The sequence below is a fragment of the Bubalus kerabau genome, chromosome 2 (assembly GCF_029407905.1).
Source record: "Bubalus kerabau isolate K-KA32 ecotype Philippines breed swamp buffalo chromosome 2, PCC_UOA_SB_1v2, whole genome shotgun sequence".
Taxonomy (NCBI): Eukaryota; Metazoa; Chordata; class Mammalia; order Artiodactyla; family Bovidae; genus Bubalus; species Bubalus kerabau.
This window is the reverse complement of record NC_073625.1, coordinates 190,628,873-190,645,558: the sequence shown is the minus strand read 5'-3', so window position 1 is coordinate 190,645,558 and position 16,686 is coordinate 190,628,873. Positions and strand designations below refer to the sequence as shown.

At 62.2% G+C, this 16,686-nt stretch overlaps 1 protein-coding gene across 1 annotated transcript; it reads right to left on the bottom strand.

Annotated features, from left to right (window-relative positions):
- Nucleotides 1-3,707: 3,707 nt before the first annotated feature.
- On the bottom strand, nucleotides 3,708-16,247 carry AIRE (autoimmune regulator). The gene is made up of 18 exons (XM_055570136.1): nucleotides 16,216-16,247; nucleotides 15,638-15,669; nucleotides 14,946-14,991; nucleotides 14,539-14,612; nucleotides 13,396-13,697; nucleotides 12,735-12,909; nucleotides 12,335-12,490; nucleotides 11,885-11,959; nucleotides 11,239-11,352; nucleotides 10,309-10,451; nucleotides 10,064-10,144; nucleotides 9,079-9,194; nucleotides 8,044-8,146; nucleotides 7,340-7,519; nucleotides 6,453-6,574; nucleotides 6,228-6,318; nucleotides 4,802-4,870; nucleotides 3,708-3,788 (listed from the first exon to the last, which is right to left on the bottom strand). Exons 1-18 carry the CDS (start codon nucleotides 16,245-16,247, stop codon nucleotides 3,708-3,710), a joined length of 1,992 nt encoding a protein of 663 aa, XP_055426111.1.
- Between the last annotated feature and the right edge of the window lie 439 nt (nucleotides 16,248-16,686).

Genomic DNA, 16,686 nt, shown 5'->3' with positions numbered 1-16,686 from the left:
GTGCTGCCACTCAGCTCCCAGATGTCCTCCAAGTCCCTAGAGAATCAATGGAGGTGAGACAACGGTCCTGGGAGGTCCAGGGTGACATCAGATGATGGAGCTCGGGGCACAGGGGGTGACAGAGGTTGCGTCCAGTCCAGTTCAGCCCACGAGGCAAGAGCTCAGCCCACTTGCTTATCTTGAGTCTGACTGTCCAGAGCACTGTCTTCTCCCAAGCCCACCAAGCCCCGATGTGTCCACCTGCACCAGGCTCTTCACCGCTTGTTGGCAGTGACCCCTGACCCCATCCAGGGCCCAGCACAACATGAAATTCAGACTCCTTGCTCACAAATCATTAACAATTTCTGAACAGTGACAGCTGAGCCTCCAACCAAGGGTGGATCAACAAGACCTCTGACAGCCTCATGTGGATGAAAAGAGCAATGTCGTGGCCAAATCCTGCCCATGTTGAAGAAAAAGGAGCCCATGACACTCACTAAGGTGCTAAGGGCCTTCCCAGGTGGCGCTAGTGGTAAAGAACCCACCTGCCAAATTCGGAGACACAAGAGAGGCAGGTTCGATCCCTGTGTCAGGAAGATCCCCTGGAGAGAAAATGGAAACCTACTCCAGTATTCTTGCCTGGAGAATCCCATGGACAGGGGAGCCTGACGGGCTACAGTCCATGAAGTTGCAGAGTCGGACAGGACTGAAGTGACTTGGCATGCAAGGGACTACACTTGGGCGGGAGGGACCCCTGCAGTGGGGTTTGCAGGAGGGGAGAGAGGTCCAGCTCAACTCCGAATACAACCTGGAAAGTGGGGGTTTATGGCCAAGGAGCAAGGTGGGGCCAGTGGATGGAGATTTCGAAGAGCAAACACTGGGGCCTGGGTATATGGCTAAGCCCCTCGACAGGGCCCTTACTGAGGGCAGGTGATCAGTACGAAGACTGAAGAAGAGAAACAGATCAGATGTTCAGAGAGCTCAGAGTCCAAGGGAGGGGGTTCCCTCAAACTGACTTGGACTTGTAAGGATCAAAGCCAGAGGTCAAGGTCAGAGGCCAAGGTTGTCTGAGCTGCCTGGTCTGTGGTACTTTGTCACAGTTGCCCAGGAAAGGAGTCCAGGAACAGGATGTACAAATGTAGTCACTGGCCGGTGCCGCCCACCCACTGGGCAGACACATGCTGCAGGGGGTTATGTAGCCAGCCGCCACTGACTGCCAGATGAGCAAGACCAACTTCCAGCCCCACAGGAAGATGGACAGGAGCAGCAGATGGTCAGTCAGCCCCTGAGGAGCAAAGCACAGGGGCTGCAGAAGGGCAGGGCCCACTCCCGACAGTCGTTCTCTCCTGTCCTCTAAGCATAACCCACTGTACGAACACAATGCCACCAACCCAGGCTCCTGACAGCAGGAATGGCCCCTCCCCACCTCCTCCTTCCCACAAGCACACCATGGATGGACAGACAGACGACACTCGGGATTGCTGTGTGCCCCTTACCGCACCCCACCCCCTGCTCAAGTTCGGAGTGACATTTCCTGAACTTGAGGAAAGTGACACGGGTGCAGTGGAGGCCACCGGGCCACCCATGGGAGCACTAAGCTCCCAAGGGAGGGTCTTCATGGACCTGTCCACAGAGGGATTCTGATGAGGCGGGGGTCTCCAGAGCCCTGGATGAGACCCAGTGGCGGGGGCGCTACAGTAGGCTGAGACGAGGGCTGGTTACGGCTGTGCTCAGCAGCCGTGGGGGTCCTTGGAGGATGTGGACAATGATGGACAGGGTGTCTGTGACATCTGGGTCCACCCTGGTCAGTTCCCTGACATGCCCCTCCACCACTGCCACTGTCCCCATGGTGTCAAACCCACGGTGCCACCCCCACCGTGCCACCCCCACTGGCTTTTGCAGCCTTCATCCAGCCCTGCTTCATCCTATGGGTGGGGGACGGGGCAGGGACAGCCCCTGGGCTCCATGGGGAAGAGACAGCTCTCAGACAAGCAGGGCCCCCCTACTAGTCAGAAAGCCCTTGCTCCATCACGCCCCTGGTCCATTCCACGCCCCGCCACGGGCCCTGCTCACTCCTCCCCCCATCAGCCACCCAAGCCTGGTCTCTAGTGTCTCCCTCCACTGGGTCTTGCCCTGTCCACAAATGTGATCCAGTCTCCAGCTGGGCTGCTCCACGTGTGGCCACGGCCTGGCATCACTGTCCACTGCCATCTCTCCCACTGCTGCCCGCCTAGCCTGGCTGCCCTGGAACAGCTGCCCACTCGCTCATGTGACACTGGCGTCCTCCTCAGTGGGTCCCTGTTCGAATAAACAACTTCACCCTGTGACCCGGGGCAGTTACCCCTACAGCGGAGGGTGTCTGCCAGCCCCTCCGCAGCGCTGTCCCAAGTCAGCTACTCCCAGCCCCACCCCCACAGAGGCTGCCTAATGTGTGCCCAGGACAGAGGGGCTCCGGAGGGGCTCAGTGAGCTGCTAGACCCACCAAAGTCCGAAGGTTGTGAGTCCCAGGCTGGGACCCCCATTCCTGTTAGATAGGCAGAATGCTCCCTGCCTGCCCAACCCTGGGTGGCAACACAACCCATGAGTCCCAAGTCCACACACATCCACTGCTGCCCCCTACTCACAGGGCACAGCAGGCCTGCGGCTACCCCCTTCCTCCCAGGGCTCTGACCCCCATCAGGGCTTCCACCAAGGGGTCCCTGCAGGAGAGGGGTATGACAGCCCTGCCATCTCCTTGCAGCAGCAGTGACCCAGCAGCTGTGCCAGGGCCTGGGGACATACGTGGCTGAGAACTAGACAGAGTCCCAGGTCCCCAGGGGCTGCTGTAGAGGGGAGACAGAGACCACCAGGAAAGATCTCCATTCTGACGGGCTCGCTTTCGGTGGCAGGTGTGGTGAGCAGGATAAGCACCGTGCTGTCCCCCACAGCCCAGAGCACCGCCACCCCTGACCTGGTGTCTGTCCCAGATGCACCAGCACCCGGTCCCTCCCCCGCACACGCTGGCCCGCTGGCCCCCTGGCCCTGTCTTGTGTCCTGTTTCTAAGGTCACCCTCCTCTTGTGAACGACCTGCCACCAGAATGTCCCCTAGTGCTCAGCGTACAGAAGAGTCACAGTAAGGGTTTCCCGAATAAATGACCCTCTGAATGAAAGATTGAGCAGGTGGCTTTGGAGCTGAGACCTCCCATGGGTGTAAAAAGAGACAGGTGAAGTACCAAGGGGAACCTCAAGCAGAGGGAACAGCCCGTGCAAAGGCCCTGAGGTGGGGATGGGCTGGGCCCTTTGAGGGGCAGAGGTGGTAGGAGCAGGCTCGGGGCGGGGGGCAGGCAGAGGTGGGCAGAGCCAGACCAGTGGGGCAGGGGCTGTGCCAGGGGCTCCTGCAGAGGGGGAGCAGAGGGACTCCTGCTTCCAGCGGCATTCTGGCACCCTCTTTCTGACACAGCCAGCTCAGCCTGCACGATGGGCACCAGAAACAGACCCTCCAAAACAAACACACTGCACCAGAAGTCATGTCGGGCACACAGAAATGACTTTACTTTCAGACAGGGTGCTGATCAGCTGAGTGTTGATGGCACGTGGAACATCTCAGATCCTGGCCCTAACCTTTCCCTCGATCCCTGTCAGAGCTGGTGGTCGCAAGTGTGAAGTCTGCTCCGGCAGAGTCCACAGGTGCCTTCTCTCCCCTTCCCATGCTGCCTGCAGCCCAGTCTGGGTCAGCCCAGCATCCAGATCAGGAGGGGAAGGTGGGTGCCTCAGCCAGTGGGCGGGACATGCTCTGGATGGCCCACTGCAGGATGCCGTCAAAGGAGTGCTGCGAAAGCAGAGAGCGGGCTCAGGGCCTGGCTGGAGCCTCAGCAGGCAGGTGTGCCTGCCTGGCCCACAACCCGTCCGCCCTGGCCTTCAGGGCCAACTGAGTCATCAACATCTGACTCAGCTGTCCTACTCAGAGGTGAGGACGTTGAGGCCTGAGCCCCCAGCATACACGTCCACTCCTCCGAGCATCCCTTATGCCTGGGCATGGCCACCACGGCTGTTCAGCTCCTTGTGGTTTCTTCCCGGGTGACCAGCAGAGCCAGCTCCTTCCCTCCCTCCACCCAGCTCTTTGCAGGGCCTGCCTGGTGCTCCAGCAGGACTGGGGGAGCCGCGGGAACGCCCAATATTCCAACAGAACAAGGTGATCTGCTCCAGAAGGGCCTGTGCATCTGCCCTCTCTGTTTTCTTATATCAGCACCTCGGGTCACCCCGGCCTCCTGGGGCCCTGGGCTCTCTTAAGACACCTGTAGTGTCTGGGACCTGCCCGTGCCCAGCCCATCACATAAGGCAGGGCCTCCATGGTCAGCTGGGATCCCCAAGTGCCACACCAGGGTCCTGAAGAGGACACACGCTGGCCACCTGAGGCCTGGGGGTGGCTGGAGAAATTTGACCTTTCCTAAAAGCCACCTTTTCTTCCCAGTTATTCTAGCTGCTCATCATCGGGTAGAGAAGCCTGCGTTGAGAGCAGTGAGGGAGGGATCCACAGGGTCCAGAGTGCCCAGCCCCCACCCGCACCTGGGGAAAGTGTCAGCCTCCACGTCAGGCTTCAGCGGCCCTGGTGCCAGATTCTGCACCGCCAGTCCTTCAGGGTCCTGGGCCTGGGACCTCCAGGGAGGCTGGGAAGGGGACAGCTCGGGGCCCCCTCTGGCTTGTTTGTGCACGGAGGGGCCAGCGCTATCTGGCAATGGGGGCCCGTGCAATGCCATGGGCCTGGAACAGGGGTGCTGACTGCTTCAGAGGCCGTGGAGGAAGGGGAGGAGGGGAGGAGGAGGGGGCTGGGTGACATGTTACCTCACTCAGGAGGGACTCCAGGTCATCCCTGTGTAGAACCGGCTCATGACCAGCAGAATCGTCCCCCGCCTGGATCCCAGAAAGATAGGAGGTCAACCCAACTTCCACACCCCTGCTGGGGTCATCACCACAGAAGCAGGACTCTCTACAGAGGGGGCAGGGCTGGGGGCAGTGGCCATGCCAGGGCAGCGAGTGGTGTGTACTTCTCCAGGTGGGACCCTGGGAACTGAATTCTAACATCCAGCTCCTGGGGGCGGGGCAGAGACGGAGTGGGCATGAGTAAGATGGGGGCTGCCCACCGAGGGCCCTGCCACCCCCCTGAAGTGGCTGCCCAAGGCCCCGGGGGCCTGCCTGCCTCCACAGTTCTGGAGGAAGGAGCAGCTGGGAGGACTCCTGTCACCAATGAGAATCCTGAGGCCCAGAGAGGAAGGGTCTGATCCCAAGCCAGCGTTTCAGTGACCCAACAGTCATATGTTCCCTGCCCTGCTCCTGGGTGAGGGGCCAGAGCAAGAGATGAGGCACACTCCCCCATCACAGGTTAGGGGGGGACAGGCCATACTAAGTGGAACCATAAGACAATGCCCGGTTTGCAGCTGCAAACAGCCACTTGTTCCGGCCCCTGGAGGGGCCACCAGCCTGGTGTGGCTCAGCATGGACAGCAGACGGCTGGGGGTGAGGCGAGACTTCCAGAAGGAACGGGGCACCAGCAGGTGGGGGCCCTCTGTGCTCAGTGTCCCAGAGCCCAGTCACCCACAGAGTGTAAGGAGGAAGAGATGGAGGCGGGGCTGGGAGGTGGGATGGACCATGGACAGGGGTAGGACATCACCACCCGGGGACCCCCAAGGGTTCTTCCTGGGCAGGGATGGGGTTAGGAAGTCCCTGCTGGGGGCTGGAGGCTTCTGAACAGGAGAAACTTGTGGTGGGGGTGGGGGTGGGGGGTGGGGGGCGATGAGCTCAGGGAAGCTGGGGGTAGGGTGCTGGGGGTTAGCGGAGCCCTGAGCCTGGGTTAATCGTGAGCCAGGCCTGCAACCAACCAATGACTTCACAGCCACTGTTGCTTAGGAGGGTTTCCTTTTTTTTTTTTTTTTTTTAAGTATTTATTTGGCTGTGTTAGGTCTTAGTTTCCACATCCAGTCCCCTGACCAGGGATCAAACTCTGGCCCCCTGCATTGGGAGGACAGCATCTTAGCCACTGGACCACCAGGGAAGTCCCAGGAGGGTTTCCTTTTTAGGTAGATTTAAGTTAAACAAGAATAGATTTAAACAAAAATATCATACATACATAACCGTCAGGTGGTCTGGTGCTCACTGCGAAGCTGGCCCCCGGGCTTCCCCTGGCGATGTGCCCACCACCCCCAACCCCCAGCGTCCCTCCCCTCACCTGCGCCCCAGGGCCGACGGCGCCGGCGGTGAGCTTGGGGGTCGCGGGAGCCGGGCGGGCGGGGCTCGCGGCAGGCGCCCCCTCCCCAGGGGCCGGGGCGGTGTCTCCTGAGCAGGCTCTGCAGCGCAGGGCGGCCCTAGCGAGCGGAGGAGAGGCTTCGGGCTGCCCGGTTGGGGCCAGGCTGGGAGCGCCCTCTGGGGACCCAGGTCTCGAAGAGTCTTGGTGGGGGGTGCCGGCCCTCCCCCTCCCCCTCCCGAGCCCCGCACTCACCCAGGCCGAGTGGCGCAGCCGGGGAAGTGGCAGCGCCAGTGGAAGGCGGCCGCGCAGTGTGCGCACCGCAGCGCGTCCGCGCCGTCCCCGCACACCCCGCAGCGCGCGCCGGGCACCGGGCCCTGTGGACCGACAGACCACGGCGGGGTTGACCGAGGGCCCGGGCGAGGCAGGGGTTGGGTAGGGAGGATGGGGAAGTGGCGGTGGCCTGAGCTTCTCGAGTTCAGGACCGCCCGGACCCCGCCGGGGCTGAACGGCTGGGAGGGGCGCACGGGGTAGGGGAGCGGGTCCGAGATCCAGACCAGGAGAGGTCAAGGGCACTCCAGCACCTTTGGGCTGCGGCTTGGAGAAACCAGGTGCCCCATCTCCATCCTCCTTGGTGGGCCCAGGCCCCCTCCAGGGCTGGTCAAGAGGTCCCCGGAGGCCGGGCTCCAGAGGATGCAGGAGGGACTGGGAGACCTGGGACTACCAGGCCCCAGGTCCCAGGTAGACTGCGAACTACCTGCTTTATTGTTCTGCCCTGGTGGGGTGGATGGGCGTTGGGGGTGCGGGGGCGGGGGGGGGGAGGCGGATGGCGCTCGGTTTCAAGAGCAAGGAGAGAATGGTCACCCTGGCTGGAATCCCTCCAGGAGCCCCCTTTCCCCCACCCTCTCCAAAGAGCCCCCACCTTGTTCTGGGTAATCTCACAGCCCCCACAACCTCTGCACCTCCCTTCAGCCTCCTCCCATCTGCCCTCCCCATGGCCGCCCTGGCTGCTCCTGAAAGCTCCACACCCACCCTTGTCTGACTTCTACCTCCTTAACCCCCCCTGCCCGCGACTGTCCTATTTCAGGTTCACCTGGCTGCCCCAATGGACCCTGGGCTCCCTGACCCCAGCACCCCCTCACCTGCTGCCCCTCAGGGCCCACGCACAGTAGGGGGCGCAGGGCAGAGGGGTCGAGCACGGGCAGGGGAGCTACAGAGGGCGGGGCCAGCAGGTGCTTGTAGGTGACCGCAGCGTCCGTCCCAGGGGGCAGCCCCGTGGGCAGTGCCCTCGCCTCTTCCCCTGACCTCAGACCCAGGAAGGCCTGGAAGCAGAGGGTCAGCTCTCAGAGGGGCTGCAGGGGGCTTGCCTAGAACCATCCCAGGGTTCATGAGCATGGGGAGCCTGGGGCCCATACTGGGTGGGAAAAGTCGAGGCACAGTTCCTGGGTCTGTGGCCCCTGGCCCTCTCCCCACCAGAAGGCAGTGCCCCGTGGCCCTCGGAGGCAGTCAGAGTAAACACTCTGGGGTGCGTGTCATGTCCTTCATGCCTTTGTGGCGACAGAACACTTACTCCGTTTTGGAGAATGTTATCTGTGATCAAGGTGTGTCCCCTGTGTCTGCTGGCAGCTGAGGGCCCAGAATCAGCGTACTGAGCAACCAGTCCTCATAAGGGCCACTTCCCAGTGGGCTGCACCCCCATGGCTCCACAGGAAGGATAAAGTCAGACTGATGGGGCTGGGCCAGGGTAGAGGTGCATGGCTTTATGGCTGGGGCAGGTCCGACCCATAATAGTGGCCAGGAGGCAGGGAGCAAGTAGACAGAGGGGCCAGGAATAGTCTGGGCATACCGGGGTCTCTGCGGGCAGCTCCTGGGGCCGGGATTGCTCTGCCCGGGGCAGGTCCCGCTGGGCTGTTGTTCCCTGGACGCAGTTGGAGCACCTCCAGGTCCCACTGGTCACCGGCCGGGGACATGTGGGGCAGGACAGAGGGGACAGTAGATTCCCATACTGGCAGCACAGGGGAGGCTTGAGAGCTCCTCCAGGTCACCCACCCTCATGGTCCCCAGAGGGGGAACCCTGGGTGGAGACCAGGGGAAGGGTCTGCCCACTCGTCAGCAGGAAAGCCTGGGGGGCCAGGATCACTAGCCCTGGTGGGATGGCCTTCACCAGCATGGCATGTCCCCTGAGTGCTTCTCGGATGAGCCCCGAGAATTCCTGACACCTGGGAACCAGCAGTGGCCTGTGCCTGCGTTTGGCTCCCATGGACCCTGCCTTGCAGGCATGACCTCCGAGGCTGGTGTAGTTACACACTTGGGACCCTCCCCCAATTCCTTGGGGGGATGGTGCCCAGCAGAAAGGGAGCCGGTCAGGGGCAGGAAGGAAGAGAATGGAAGGGCAGTGTTGAGCGGAGCTGAGGGATGACCCCGGCCAGAGATGTGACCTGGTCAAGGTCGTGCGATGAGTGGGGCAGGGCCGGGTGGAGAATGCCAACCCCATGGTCCTCCCCACAGACCAGGCTGCCCTGACCTATGCGAGCTGGTGGCAGAGGGAAGCGCCAGGCAGAGGATGGGGAACCCCCTGGCCCTTGGGGAGCAGCTCTATGGCCTCCGTACTTTCCAACCTGACTTGGAGTCAGACTCTGCTTAGGGTTCGGGGTCAGCTGCTCAGGGGAGCTGACCTCCTTGCCTTGGGTCTCAGGGCCCCATAGGCCAGACTGGAGGGACAGTATGGCCAGGCGGGGAGGTGGGGTGGGAAGATCCCAGGCCCCAGACCCACCACCCAGAGACCTGAACCAAGGCCCCTCCCAGGCTGGCCTCACCATCCACTGGTCGAGCGATAGGACTTCTGGGCAGGGGGGGAGGGGGAAGGGGGGCAGAGGCTCACCTGGGGATCTCGCTGAGCGGCGGGGTCAGGCAGGCCAGGTGGAAGGCACGGGGGCAGCCATCACAACAGAGCAGCTCCCCGCCATCCCGGCAGGCCGCACACTCGTCCTCATTCTTCTGACAAGAGACACGTGTGTCTGGAAGACCCAGGATGGGGCGGCCCTCCCAGAGACCCCCACCCCCACAGTAGTCCCCCAGGGGCACCCAAGTCCCCTGGCCCACTCCCAACTGAAATCCTGCCCTGATTGCCTGCTCCCTGGGGCGCCCCACAACCCCACCATCTCTGAGACTCTAGCCCCTAACACCCTCTCTTGGGAAGAAAGAACAGTCTTTAAGAAAGTCTGGCTTCCCATGGGTGCCTGTGCTCCAGGGCCCTGAGGCTGCAGGCCCATCCCCATGCAGCCCCTTCCTCACAGGGCAGTGGAGGGCAGGCCCAGCCATGTTCCCCTTGGCCCTGGGCACCCGCTGTCCCCTCTGCCCAAGGCTTGCTGGCACCCTTGGCTGGACGAACCCACCGTGCCTCCTTGGACATCATCTCCTAAGTCCCCCTCCCCTGCCCTGGGACGACAGGGCTGGACTGATGTGCACAGCGATGAGCACACTGACCATAGTAATACCCCACCCCAGACCCCGCCAGCCTCGGAGCTCCTGGGAGCACCTGATGGAGGTGTCGGGTTCTAGAGCTGGTTCCACTTTGTTCAGAACCAGTGCGAGGAACCCAAGAGCTTCTGTGGCTTCCAGCAGGGGCCACCGTCCCACCTAAGGGCCCAACTACGAGCGCGGGACAGTGGGCACCTGGGCCCAGGAGGACTCACTTGCTCTGACTTATGTGACATTTTACAGTTGTGTATTATCAGGGAAAAAAAAAAAAATTAAAATCAAGAACTCCACACTGAGAGCAGAAGTTTGGCTCTCATGCCCCAGTCCCTGGACGAGTGACAGAAACCCCCCTCCCTTCTCAGATCCTGGAATGCTCCGGGCTCTACCTGGTGCAGCTGGGGCTCGCTGGGGAGGGCAGGAGGGGCTGGGGCCCTGTCCCGTGGGCCAGCCCTGGAGTCACCTCCACCCTGTGGGGAGATGTGGGCGGGTCAGCAACAGGACAGAGGAGGCAGGAGGGGCCGACCCCAGCCCCCAGCAGAGTCCTGACCCAAGGTGACGCCACTGTCCCTCGAGTGCTGGGGGAGGGGACTGAAGGCCAGGCTTCCCTAGGGGTGGTCCCCGCAGTGCTTACAGGGGCAGGGGCCTGGGTCCCCTTGGCTCTGACCAGGGTCTTCAGGCTGCTGCTGCGGGTCTTGTTCTTTCCCCCAGTGGGGTCTTCAAACTTGTTGGGCGTGTAAAACTCCCCCCCAACCTGGATGCACTTCTTGGAGCCACCTGGGGGGAGATGGGGGGGCCTGGCAGGGAGGCTCTACATGTGCTGTTCCTCCCCCAACCCCACCCCCAGTCAGCTCTGGGGCCAGGGTCCTGGGCACAGCTGGGGTTCTCCGCTGGGGGAAGGAAGCGTGTCTCCCAAATTCACATCCACTTGGAACCTCACAAGCAACCTTATCTGGAAGTCGGGTCTTTGTAGATGTTAAGATGGGCTCACACTGGACCCTACGTCCAAGGACAGGGTCCTTCTGAGAAGAGAAGGCAGAGACACAGGGAGGAGGCAGAGGCTGGAGTGATGACACCACAAGCCAGGGCACAGGGTTGGGGCGGCCACTCCAGGAGCTGCGGAGCTGGGAAGATCTGCCGTAGAGCCTTGTGAGGGTGCAAGAGTGGTCCTGCTCGCATGGCGGTTTTGGAGTTGCTTGAAGCCACCCCGTTTGTGGCAATTTGTCACAACAGCCCTAGGAGTCTACTGCAGGGACCATCCCTGGAGCCTGGTGAGACTGGAGCCTGCATCAGCTCCCAGGGTCCTCGCGTGCCCCGTGGGTGCCCAGCACAGGGAGTGGAGGAAGGAGGTGATGCAGTGGTGTGTCGGGCAGGGCAGGGGTTGCGCTCGTTCCCCTTAGAGTCCAAGAGTCCCCCCTGCCCAGACCATCCCCTCCAGAGATGGCAGACCCACTGGGGGAGCAGGGCATGCCAGCTGCCTTGCCCATGTCCCAGCTGCTCCAGAGCCTCCAGGGAGCTTCGTGGGGACGTGGATGCACTGGCAGCCTCTCCCTGTGCCGTCTACCTGACTCAAACACTTGCTGGATAAGGATCCCCTCCACGGCCCCGCGGGCTCCTGGGACGTCCCCAGAGGACACAGCCATGGCTCTCTGGACCGAAGTGGACATGGTCTGAATTCCTAGGAAAGCGAGCATCAAAGTGGGTGGGAGCGGGGGGACAGTCATCAGTTGGGTGATGACCCCTGAGCACAGGCAGTGGGGAGCCAGAGGGGTCTGGGCAACAGAAAACTTCCTTCTTCCCACCCAGGGCAGGCCAGACTCAGACAGACAGACAGCCTGCCTGTCACTGCAGAGATGGCCATGATGTGTGTGTATGTACGTCTATGTGGTATGGCCTAGTGTATGCTGTGAGCTGGCTGAAGACAGCGGGCAGGAATGAACAGGGACCCTGGGACATGACCCTGGACAGTGCTGGGAGGGGGAAGGGTCCCCAGGGCCTGCCCACAGGTTGGCACCAGCTGGCCACGAGAGGTCTCTAGGGTCCCAGGTTGTGTCCAGCCGAGGGACAAGGAGGATTCTCTGGAGGAAGCAGAGTCCAAGCTGTCCCTGACAGTCGGGGCATTCGGATGGGCACAGGTGGGGTGACTCCAGGCCAGCATGGTCCCAGCTCCCAGGATGGCCCCTGACCTCAGGACCTTGGGCCTGGCTTACCGTTGCCCAGCGGGAGGCGCTGTGGTTCTGCATTGCTCTCAGGCTTCTTGGCGGGCTTGGCCTTGGTTTGGGAGCCTGTGTTGGCTGGGTGAGGGGAGAACCGACAGCCTGGCCCTCTTTCCTCTGCTAGGCCAAGGCTGAGGGGCAGGTGGGAGAGCCCCAGCAGGGGACTCCCAGACTCTGGTGGATCCCCTTGCTTTACCCAGCTCTGGTGTCCACATCAGGAAAAAGGAAGAACACCTGTCTGCCTACCCAGGGGGGTCGGGGGCAGCATGGACTGCCAGGCTCACCCATGTCCCTGGAGAGACCTCTGCCAGGCTGGTCAAGTAGGAGGGACAGATGCTCCCGGAGCTGGTTGGGAGGGGGTGGTCAGGGAGGGGTGCGGTCTGGGGTGGGGGTGTGGAGCTCCCCAGGGGATCTGTGACCCCACCAGCTTCTCAAATGGGGTACCTGGACTGGAGGTGCCCCTTGGGGACGGGGCTGCTGGTGGAGCAGTCCGCGGGTCCTCGAGTGCCTTCCTCTTGGTGGGGGGCCTGGGCAGCAGCACAGTGGCCTTGGGACCAGCCGGGGGCCTCCTCCCCTTCCGGGGCTGGCTGAGGTCCACATCTGCGGGGCACGCGCAGGGCCAAGGGCTGAGCTCAAGCCCAGAACTGATGCCTCATTCGGGGAAGTGAGGCCTGACCCTTGGTCTCTTAGAACCCAAGACGGTCTAGGCAACATCAGGGGCTCCCTAAACACCCCATCCCTCCCCTCTTACAGTCCATTTGGGGCCCAGAAGCCGACTCCAGCTGCCCCAGCCCCTCTGAAGGAGGCTGAGCTGGCCAGGACCCCAGCCCCCAGCGCCCCCCACCTTTGGGGAAGGTGTCCAGGATGGGCTGCAGCCGGGCGTATCTCTCCAGGTTGTAGTCCTTGAAAAGAACCCTCCAGAAGTCCAGGATGGCGCCGGAGTCCTGGGTCAGGAGCCACGAGAGGAGCGCGTGGAAGGCCTGTGGACAGCCCTCCTTCTCCTTCAGGCGCAGAGTCTCCTGGAGCAAAGGTGGGAGTGGGGGCCCTGCCCTGCCGCGTCCAGGCCCCACTTCCTGCCACCTCCACCGCGGGTCGGAGGGCGAATGCTGACCCCGAGGAAGGCAGCTGTGTCCATCCCCTAGGCATGGGCAGGTGTGGGGATGGCGTGGGGGTGCTGGGGTGACGTTGGGGGCCACCTGGGCTTCATCTTATGGGACTGTGCTCAGTTTAAAGGCGCCTGGGGGAGGGCAGGGAGGGTGCTGGGGGCGCAGTAACTTGTCCTGGAGACCACGCCCTCCGCTGGTGGGTGGGGCGTGGTCAGGCTGCGGCTTAGGAGTTGGGACCCTTTGGCTCTGCGGCTTCGGGGAGCAGAGGGGCGTTGAGGGCGGAGAGTGGGGCAGGGCGGGAGAGGTCTCTCTGGAACGCATCTTCCGAGACCCTGCCGGCTCCAGGGACCGGCGTTGGGGCAAGTCTCCCGCGCGTAGCGGCTCTGGGTCGCGGCCCACCTGGAACTTGTCCTCGGGGACCACGTCGTGGTCGGCCAGCGCGTGCAGCAGCGGGAAGGCGCTGTCCACGGCCACCGCGATCTCCGTGCGGTGCAGCCTCAGCAGGCGGCGCAGCGCCGCGTCCCCACCGGCCCGGGCCTCGCCCGCCATCGCGGGGTCCGGGGACGCGGCGCTGGGGGCCCCCTCTCCCTGCCTGGGGTCTTGGGGCCTCAGGGCGCCGCTGGCCTTGTGGGGTGTCCGGGCCGTGTCTGCCTCCTGGTCCTTGCGCTCCGCCTGCGCCGGGGACACCTGGGCGGGCTCACCTGCTCAGGGAGAGGGAGTCCTGACAGCTTCCTCCGGCCTCCTCGGGGCCGGAGTCTGTTATACCTGCGTCTCCTGGGAGAGAGCAAGGGCCGCTCCGCCAATCAGGGCCCACGCAGCTTCCTCAGGGGCCAGAAACTTCCCCGTGACTGAGTTCCCCAAGGTCCCAGCCACCTGCCAGCGCCCTTGAACACCTCCGGCAGGCTGTTGACTTTTCTTTCCGTTGTAAAGAAGCGTCCAGACTCAATTCCCAAAACGTGCTTCCGGCCAGCATCCCATGGGGCACTGTTCTGATGGGGGAAAGCAGTGCTGGGTGTCCTCCAGCAGCTGCCAGGGGCCAGCGCAGGAAGCCTCCAGGGAGCTGAGCCGGGGCAGGGAGTGGGCACTGCTGCCTCCGCAGCTGCTGCTCAGAATCCCTAGTCTGGGGCTGTAGGAGGGGTCCAATGACGGGTGCCATCTGATAAGGGGTGCCCTGGGATATGACTTAGTGTATCAGTGAGTTCAGTGCTGGGCATCACCTGGAGGCTGGGTGATGCGGGGCAAGTGTCTCTCCTTCTCTCATCTTTGAAATGGACACTTTCCACTGGGAGTCCCCAGGGTCAATCCATCCTCTGCCTCCTCTGGGTGTGTTGGGAAGTAAAGCTTCTAGGAAGGTGACTAACCCCATGGACAGACATGTCTGAGCATTAGCCATGGGAGCCCCTGTCTGCTGGCTCACAGTTGAGGGAGGGGCACCCCAGGGGTCTTCCTAGGGTTGGGGACAGAAGCTTCTGGGGGAAGTGAGGAAGGCTCCCTGGAGGATCGTAGCAGGGGTCCCTGGTCCATGAGATGGGAACAGCATACCAGCAATGGGTGGGCAGGGGCAGAGGACCAGGGTGTCCACGGACCCTGAGCCCATGTGGCCCAGGTAGCATAGTCTGGGTGGGGGGCAGGGACATGTGACATGGTGGGAAGGCCCATCCATGTGGTCAGGCTGCAGAGCCCAGGAGGCTTGTGGAGGAAGGCATCTGGCCAAGTTGTGTTAGGGAGAAGAGCTGGACACCTGGGGACAGATGAGTGGGGGGAAGCCTGGGGTCAGGGCCAGCACTGGGCTGGGACCTGCCACATGGGTCAGAGGGGAGAGTCATGACCAATTGGCTGGTGGTGTCCCCAAGACTTCTCACGTGTGTCAGCCTTCATGTTTTACACTGAGGTGAGGGTTCAGGGTGGGGGGATTGTGGGGCCCCTTCCTCCTGATGCAGGAGCCTTGCCTTGGTGTTCCCACCTCCAGGTCCTGGGCCCTGGGCTGCTCCAAGCCTGGGGAGGGGGTGTCAGAGGTGAGCTCCAACAGCCTGGGATCAGGCGCAGGAGGCCATGGTGAGGGCGGAGACTGTTGTCATCTCAGGGGCCAGAACTTGAGGGTGGCTCTCTTGGGCTAGCTGTCCTGTAGAATGTTCTGGAAACTGACCTGGGAGCAGGGCCCTGGTGCTGCCTACCTCAGGGGCACTGAGCCCAGTGGCTGCTGTGGGTGCGGACATGGAGGTGTGGGGCTTGGGTTCCCAGTCCTAAGTTGCCCCCAAATTCACACACAGAGGCCCTGGGATGCCAGGGACCCATGTTTGTGGCTTTGGGGTGATCGGCCCAGAGGGCCTCCCCTTTCAGCATCATGGTCTTCCATCATCACTTTGCACCTGGTGGATTTTCTCCTTGGGGGGCTGAGTGGTCATCGGGGGACACCTTAGCCACAAGCCAACTGTTCAAGGGAAATTTACAAACTGCCAAGAAGACCAAAGTCTTCACTTCACTTTTTAAAGCCCCAACACCCTTGCAGGTGGCTCTGCGTCGTCAGGCTGGCCTGGCAGCTTTGGGTGTTGCCTGGCCACTGCCTTGGAGATTAGCACACGGGCTCCTGTAGAGTTTTGGACTTTCCACTGCGCAGGGAGTTTCCACAGCAGCCCCTTACCTGCCAGCAACCCAGAGCGACCTGGAGGCGGCCTGCGCAACCACAGAAGGGCCCAGTGAGGGCCTGTCCTGCCTTCAGCCAGGTCACTGCCCCGGAGGCCTGAGCCTCAGCTCCTCCTCCAGGCAGCGCCCCAGCAACTTGCCTGCCCCCTGGTAGCGCATCTCTGAGGCTCTGTCCTCACCTGTGAGGGACCAAGCTCAGGAGCTCTTCCTACATCTGGGTGATGCTACATAATAGACACCCCAGTGCCACCATGCACCAGCCCTGATCTGAGTACCTGGCACCTGCCCTCACCTAGGAGAAGGCAATGGCACCCCACTCCAGTACTCTTGCCTGGAAAATCCCATGGACAGCGGAGCCTGGTAGGCTGCAGTCCATGGGGTCGCTAAGAGTCGGACACGACTGAGTGACTTCCCTTTCACTTTTCACATTCACACATTGGAGAAGGAAATGGCAACCCACTCCAATGTTCTTGCCTGGAGAATCCCAGGGACAGGGGAACCTGATGGGCTTCCATCTATGGGGTCGTACAGAGTCGGAGACAACTGAAGCAATTTAGCAGCAGCAGCAGCCCTCACCTAATCTCAGAACTGCTCTGTTCAATCAGCATTGTTATCAGTCCCCATTCCATAGACTGGGAGAATGAGGCACAGAGAAGTTAACTAGCTGTGTGCTCAGTCATGTTCACCTCTGTGACCCTGTGGATGGTAGCCCACCAGGCTCTTTGTCCATGGAATTCTCCAGGCAAGAATACTGGAGTGGGCTGCCATGCCCTCCTCCAGGGGATCCTCCCGACCCAGGGATTGATCCCAGGGAATTTGACCAAAGTCATACAACTAGTAGATGGCCTTGGGTGGATGGTGTCCAGCACTCAGGACTCAGCACTCAGGACACTTGTTGGGTGCCCAGGTCATGCCAGGCCCTCCCAGTGCCCAAGGAGGAGGAAGTGCTCCCTATGTGACATGCCCAGAAGTCAGGGAGAAGGAGGTCCCATTGGTGGTATGGGGACAGGAGGGGCTCCTGCCCCTTGGCTGCTTGGCCTTGGCCCC

What these genes read in the sequence shown, in the direction of transcription:
- AIRE (XM_055570136.1), bottom strand. Translation starts at nt 16,247, where the DNA reads ATGCTGATTGAACAGAGCAGTTCTGAGATTAG. An exon ending in TCCCCGAGGACAAGTTCCAG is followed by an intron (nt 12,910 to 13,395) that starts GTGGGCCGCGAC and finishes CCTTTGCTCCAG; the next exon opens with GAGACTCTGCGCCTGAAGGA. An exon ending in TGGGCCCTGAGGGGCAGCAG is followed by an intron (nt 6,575 to 7,339) that starts GTGAGGGGGTGC and finishes GTCGGTCCACAG; the next exon opens with GGCCCGGTGCCCGGCGCGCG.